The 6,967-nt window shown below is 34.0% G+C and overlaps 1 protein-coding gene across 1 annotated transcript in view; it reads left to right on the top strand.

Moving 5' to 3' along the window:
- The first annotated feature begins 5,661 nt into the window (after positions 1-5,661).
- The window catches only part of capn8 (calpain 8), a 31,121-nt gene continuing 29,815 nt past the window's right edge, over positions 5,662-6,967 (top strand). Inside the window, exon 1 of the mRNA XM_056447958.1 lies at positions 5,662-6,068. Within this exon, the coding sequence (XP_056303933.1) occupies positions 5,832-6,068 (237 nt within the window). The 5' untranslated portion in view covers positions 5,662-5,831. The remainder of the gene's footprint in view (positions 6,069-6,967) is intronic.

The following is a 6,967-nucleotide window of genomic DNA, read 5'->3' as shown; positions in this document are numbered from 1 at the left end:
TACTCAAATGGCTTGGCACTAGAGTTTAGTTAACTCATTAGGTTTGAATTTTGCTTAATGTAATTAGTTTATGCTTCACCATAACTGTTTTTCATTAAATAAATGTAACCTTTTTTAAATTATAAGTTAAACTAACTTATTTCATTTAGTCATTTTCACTGTTAGGTTTTACAGTGTTTTGATCACTTACATGTTTTGATTAATACTAACCATTATAACAAAATATAAATGTTTTATAAAACAGCCATGATTTAATATTCTTTTTCAATCAGCAGCTTCTTGATAACACAAAAATAAATTAACTTGTGCATACTACGCTGTCACTGCACTTACTGCTTTATTTATTTCACAAATAGTTTACGTAAATACTGTTTAACTGTGCAAATGTAACAGTCAACATATTTTTAACAAAAGCCAATTTTACAATATACATTTAAATGTGAACAAAATCAATTCATTTTGCGTGAATAAATGATCACTTTCCAAATTTTAGTTCACGCTGTGATGGTGTCAATGATTTAAATTAAACTATCAATTAAACTATAGGCTATCATCATGTTATTTATGTCTATGATCTGTCTAAATGTCTAATAACTTCCCTATTGTAAAAATGTTGGAGATGTTTAATATTTAATTTGGCACTTGGAATTAGTTCAGATAAAGCAGCATTTTTAAATACCTATAAGGCAGGGGTGTTAAAGCCAGTTTCTGGAGGGCCGCAGTTTAGGGCGCACAGTTTAGTTCCAACCCTGCTCCAACACACTGAAGCTTCGGTCACACTGGACTTTTTACCCCATAGACATCCATTCATATGCAAGCGAATGTGTCAGAATGAAAACGCAAGCTCATGCGGCAGGTTTCGCAATTTGATGCATTGCAAAGTTCAAGATTGATGAACTTTGACATGCGAAATTGCATCACTTGACTGCGTGAGACCAATCAAAGATCAAAACACGACCTCTCTGGACAGAAATTGAATATACGGAGCAATCGTTTTTTTTCAATGTCTAATCATCTTGTTCAATCCCACCAGTTTTCGCAGCGCCGTACAACAGAATTTCGCAGTGTAACTCTAGTGTGACCGCAGCATTACCTGCAGGTTTAAAACATGCCTAAAAGACCCAGTTGGTTAGATCAGGTGTGTTTAGTTAAGGTTGGAACTAAACTGTGCAGGAACCTCCAGGAACTGACTTTGACACCTGTGCTATAAGTATTTGTTTTGAGTTTGCATCAATACATACATTGAACTTGTACAGACACAGCCTTTGAATAGTTTCTGTCCGGACCACGTAATTCCACTGAAAACAAACTCTAATGCTTCGTTAAACAATGTCAGCCATGAGACTTTGGGACAGCAGTTTTGGGAGGGTCTTTTCATGCTCTGTCAACCCAACAAACACTTATAGAAACGCTCAAATTGCCTCTGAAGCTGAAAAACTTAACAGACCGTCACAAACTCAAACCTGAATCCCTCCAAACACCTGAACTGGAAGCAGAAGCAGTTAGGAAAAGCTAATCATTAGCTATCATTAGCTTGCTAGCGTCTGTGGTTTTGAACTGATGTGTTTAACACACACAGGGTGTGGTGTTTGGGTGTCTGTTCATGTACTGTTGATCAACACATTGCGTTTCATGGTATTTTTTACTATAGCGGTTGGGTAACCATTAGGTGAACACACTGAATCAACATTACTAACATTCAGAATCAGCAGGCTATAATAAAGGCAGTTTTCCTGAAAATACAGTACAGCACATTTTCATTTATTTTAATCAAGTATTTTCTTTGTATATTTATTTTAAACTGCTATTAACACTCCCAATGCTGTACCTGTTTTACATTTCTATATGTTCCTTTGTTTATATACTTCCGTCCGCACATCCAGACCCAATCACACCCACACACGTTGAGTTTTCATGTTTTATGGGGACTTCCCTAAAACGTAATCATGTTTATATGACACTTATTATATATTCTGTCCTCTAATCCCGAAACTCATGCCACACATTCCCCAGTTATACATTTTCAAAATACTTAATCCTGGAAGAATTATGAGTCATTTTCCTCATAGGGACCAAACAATGTCCCTATAAGGTCAAATCTGTAGGCCTTTACTTAAGGAGTATGAATGCTAGGAATGAACGCACACGCACACACACACACACACACACACACACACACACACACACACACAAACGCACGCACGCACACACACACACACACACACACGCACACACACACACACACACACACACACACACACACTTTTGGTGGTTTATGAGCACTCTTCATTAGCATAAAACTCGCTTATTATGTTTCCTTATAATCCTACCCCAAAAACACATCCCTCAGATGAAACCTGTGGCAAATTCTCCATGTGAAAAATCTAATTTTTAGCAGTTTTGAATTACGAGGACACAGTACATTTTCTCATAAGACACCTCAAAATTTGATCTAGGTCATACCCAATTCACTATTAAGATTTGTCTTCACAAACCACCAAAACCAGTGGAGGCAGTAAAGCACTGACACCTCACAGCAAGAAGGTCATTGGTTCGAGGCCCAGGTGTGAGATTGCTGTACTTGTAAGGAAGGAATATAAGGTAAACACACACTTTGTATTTGATTTGTTGCCTGTAAATTGTGTATCTCTTTTTTAAAATAATAATGAAAAATTACATTCAAAAAAGTTGATTTAAAAAAATGAAAATGAATATTTATTGTACTTATTTTGCTTAAATATTGAACAATAAAAGTATTTATGTTGTTAGTTTAATTAAGCAGCTGTTTCCTCATGTGACACAATCATTTAAAAACTGAACCCACTCTGAAAACGTTTTTCTGGATTGCCTACCAAAGAGAAGTGAAAGAACAATAGAAACAAAAGAGGTTTGCTTTTAGAGTTTTGTAAGGGTGTATTAGCACACATTTTACAGCAGTGCTCATGTTACAGCGTAATTACATGTAATTACATAACATATACACTCAACGACCACTTATTAGATGCACCTTGGTTAGACACGATGCCTTCGCTCTGCCTACTGAAACCCATTAAAACGTTGAATCAAAAAGGCATGCATTCTTTGTTAACAGGTTCTCATTTTTTGGAGAATATTTTAAAACCTTAACTTAAAAAAAATGGCAGAGCTTTTTTTAAAATAAATAGCAGAGCTCTTTTAAATGAATTGAAAATATATATTATAAATATGTAGCCTTGTTGATATGGTATCTGATATATCTGAATTATATCAGTAGTTTTGTTTTCATGTGACGTAACAAAAAATAAAAATGAATCCTTTTGTATGCTTATTAACTTACCCAAGACAATAATAATAATAATAATAATAATAATAATAATAATAATAATAATAATAATAATAATAATAATAATAATAATAATAATAATAATAATAATAATAGGGCTGCATGGTGGCGCAGTGGGTAGCACGTTCACCTAACAGCAAGAAGGTCACTGGTTTGAGCCTCGGCTGGGTCAGTTGGCGTTTCTGTGTGGAGTTTGCATGTTCTCCCCATGTTCGTGTGGGTTTCCTCCGGGATATTCAGTTTCCCCCACAAGTCCAAAGACATGCAGTACAGGTGAATTGGGAAAGCTAAATTGTATGTATGTGTGTGAATGACGGTGTATGGATGTTTCCCAGTGATGGGTTGCAGATGGAAGGGCATCCTTTGCGTAAAACATATGCTGGATAAGTTGGCGGTTCATTCCGCTGTGGTGACCCCAGATTAATAAAGGGACTAAGCTGAAAAGAAAATGAATGAATGAATAATAATAATAATAATAGGAATCTGCTTAGACGCTAATATATGGAAAGACTTTATTTATCTATTCTTTATTTACAAAACAAAAAAACATTATTTTTGCTGCTTGTTCAAACTACTTATTCAAAAATGAGCCCAACCAACACAATTCTTCAGGGTTTTTTTGGGACAAAATAATGTTCAGTCATCTTAAATTTGTAAAAACAATTTTAACTTAATCATTTTATGTTGAAACAAAATGATGTAATTGTATAAAACCCAGCATTTTTATTATGTATGTATGTAAACAAACTGTAATTTTAAGGGTTAAGATATATATTTTTAGCAATTAGCATCAGCACTAATCAGTGTTGGGTGTGTTACTTTAAAAAGTAAGTAATTAATTTTAACGTAATTACAACGCATAAAAATTAATTCAGTTGCTCATTAATAAAGTTATCATCAAAATGTGATTACAATACAACTTAAAATATCAATGCAAAGACATTGTAAATTCAACTCTTTTTCCACCAGCTTTATTGAAAATAAGCATTTTAATAATGAAAATAATATTCTTTAGAATTAAAAAAGAAAAGGTAAACATTATATTTATCAAAAAATATGTAACATATATTGTCATTGACTAATTTCTGTCCTAATTTATTGTTTAATGTGGATTTGTCTTGATAAATTTGACTTTCTTAAGTCGAAAAATATAATTATTCGGCAAGATATATTTGAATAATGAAAAAATACCATTACTTGGCTTCTCTGAATCGATTTATACCAACCGAGGTTCAACATCCAGGACTGTTGGTGGCAACATAGGCTCATTCTAAAAACATATCCCTATATAAATTTCTAGAGATCACAAAGTATGTAGCCAGAGGTACGTCTGGCTGCATTTCATCTTTAAAGTGAACGCTACGCGGCGGTATGACGCCATTCCTTTTCGTGTTTACCAGCTGACCGCTTACCTCTGTGTGGACAGCTTCTTCGCTGTTACTAGTTTGCCCAGTGGCTCACCGTGTTCGTTGACAGACTTGTGATGTGGAGCGGAGTTGACCGCGACGACAGGGTTCAGGTCCAGCGAAGATCGATTCCAGAATGCAAGTAAGACAAAAATAAAAGCCAAAAAAATAAAATAAACAGGTAAATAACCAGATGAGAATGTGGTAAAATCTGAAAACATGGTGAAAATAAGGCGGCCATAAAGGTTTTTCATTTTCTGGATCGCTTTTGAAAACACTGTTGGTTATGTTTATGGAATTAGTTGAGCGGGTCAATCAGTGCTTTTGAAATCAGTTGGGTTTAGGAAAGGAGGAAGGGTGAGTCAGTCGATCGGTCAGTCAACATCAGTTTTTGGTGGATTTGCGAAAACAAAAACTGCAAAAAACATAGCTCCTAGGACATATTTGGCGTTCTCCAGAAATGTATATAGCGGTACATTTTCAGAACGAGCCTCGGTAAATTTTTTTTAAGTAAATTATAAGAAACTGTAATTTAAACAACAAAAAATGAACAGTAATCACGTACTTTATGTTTGTGTGTGTGTGTGTGAAAAAGTAGTTAAATTACAGTAGCTAGTTACTTTGTAACTTATTACACCCAAAAATGGTACTAACGCTGGTCAAGAAATCTCAGTAATCTCAGAGATGTCAGCACAAGGTTAAAAGATTAAATACTTTTATGATGTTTTTGATATTTATATACTCTATCCTGATTATCGCTCAAAAAGAAGTGACTTACAAATCACCATTAGGGTCAGAGAAAACCTGCAGGCCTTTTTTTATTTATGCTCTGAGTTTTGTAAAAGCATCACATAAAATGAAAAAATAAAATAACTTCTTGTATTATAGCTAACTTTATTTAAGCTTTACATTGCAAAGTTAAAAGTGTCATATTCTGTGTTGGTTTGTGTCACCTGGTAACAGGATGCCAAACCCCTGCCCCTATTGGGGGACAGGTGAGTGCGGCTCCACCCACATTTACATACAGCAGCTCTCATATAAAAGCAACATCCAGAGTCTCATTGTCACATTCACACAGAGATACTAGAGTGAGACTGACCACAATGTCTAATATTGCAAAAGTGCTTTCCAGGAGGCAGGACAGAGGAGAAGGACTGGGGACAAATGAGAAGGCCATTCCCTACAACAAGCAGGACTACCAGAGCCTGAAGCAGGATTGTCTGGCCAAAAGAACCCTGTTTTGTGACCCAACTTTCCCCGCTGAATCCGACTCTCTGGGGTACAATGAACTGGGACGATACTCCTTTAAAACCAAAGGAGTGCAGTGGAAGAGACCCAAGGTAATGTGTGTGTGTGTGTGCGTGTGTTTGCTTTGTTTGCGCAGGTGGAGTTTAAGCAAATATAAGGTGTGTTTTTGATCCTTGAGTGTGTTTAATAGAATCTGTTTGTACCTGATAAAATCATTAAAACGCCATTAAAATGCATTTGTTTTGCTCCAGAATAAAAGGCTCGATCAAGCTTGTTATTTAATATTAATATAACATTAAGTAAGCTTAGACTGAAATGTTTTTGTCTCCCTTGTATGTGTGTTTAGAATTCATTTCTATGTGATTCCTTTTCTAAAATACTTCAGTTTTATCCTATTTATTTACTAAAGAAATATGACAAATGAGGATTAATTCAGTTTGATAGAGAAACTCAATATGAAATTATATGAAAGGAACAAGCATTTTTTATATTGTTGTTGTTGTTGTTGTTGTTGTTGTGTTAGAGGGATTCAAAGTTTTTATTCCTGCCTAAATTAACCTTTTCTTTTGATCCAACTACTTAAATAATAAATAAAAAAAACATTAACGTTAAGATTCAATCAATATAAAAAATAACAACATTTGACAATAAAATAATATAAAAACTATATATTTTCACAATTAATCAAGTTCATTTTGATGCCAGTACATGAAATTAATGAAAAATTTCTATTTTAAGTAATTATTTAGGTCTATTTAAAATAATTTCTCTTTTAGCCTGTATTTAACGTTTGCAAAACGATTAAATAAAATTCAATAACACTTAAGTAAGAATTCACACCATTAACTACTGACTTATTACCTGCCTATTATTAAGATATTAACTGTTTATAGTTATCATAACTGTTTATAGTTAACTGTTTATTACTACTTATAAAGTATGATCTTATTCTACAATTTAAATACACAATAACTATTACAATAAAGATTAC

This window comes from Danio aesculapii, chromosome 22 (genome assembly GCF_903798145.1).
Source record: "Danio aesculapii chromosome 22, fDanAes4.1, whole genome shotgun sequence".
Taxonomy (NCBI): domain Eukaryota; kingdom Metazoa; phylum Chordata; class Actinopteri; order Cypriniformes; family Danionidae; genus Danio; species Danio aesculapii.
Note: the sequence above shows the minus strand (reverse complement) of the source record. Positions and strands in the feature narration are given on the sequence as shown.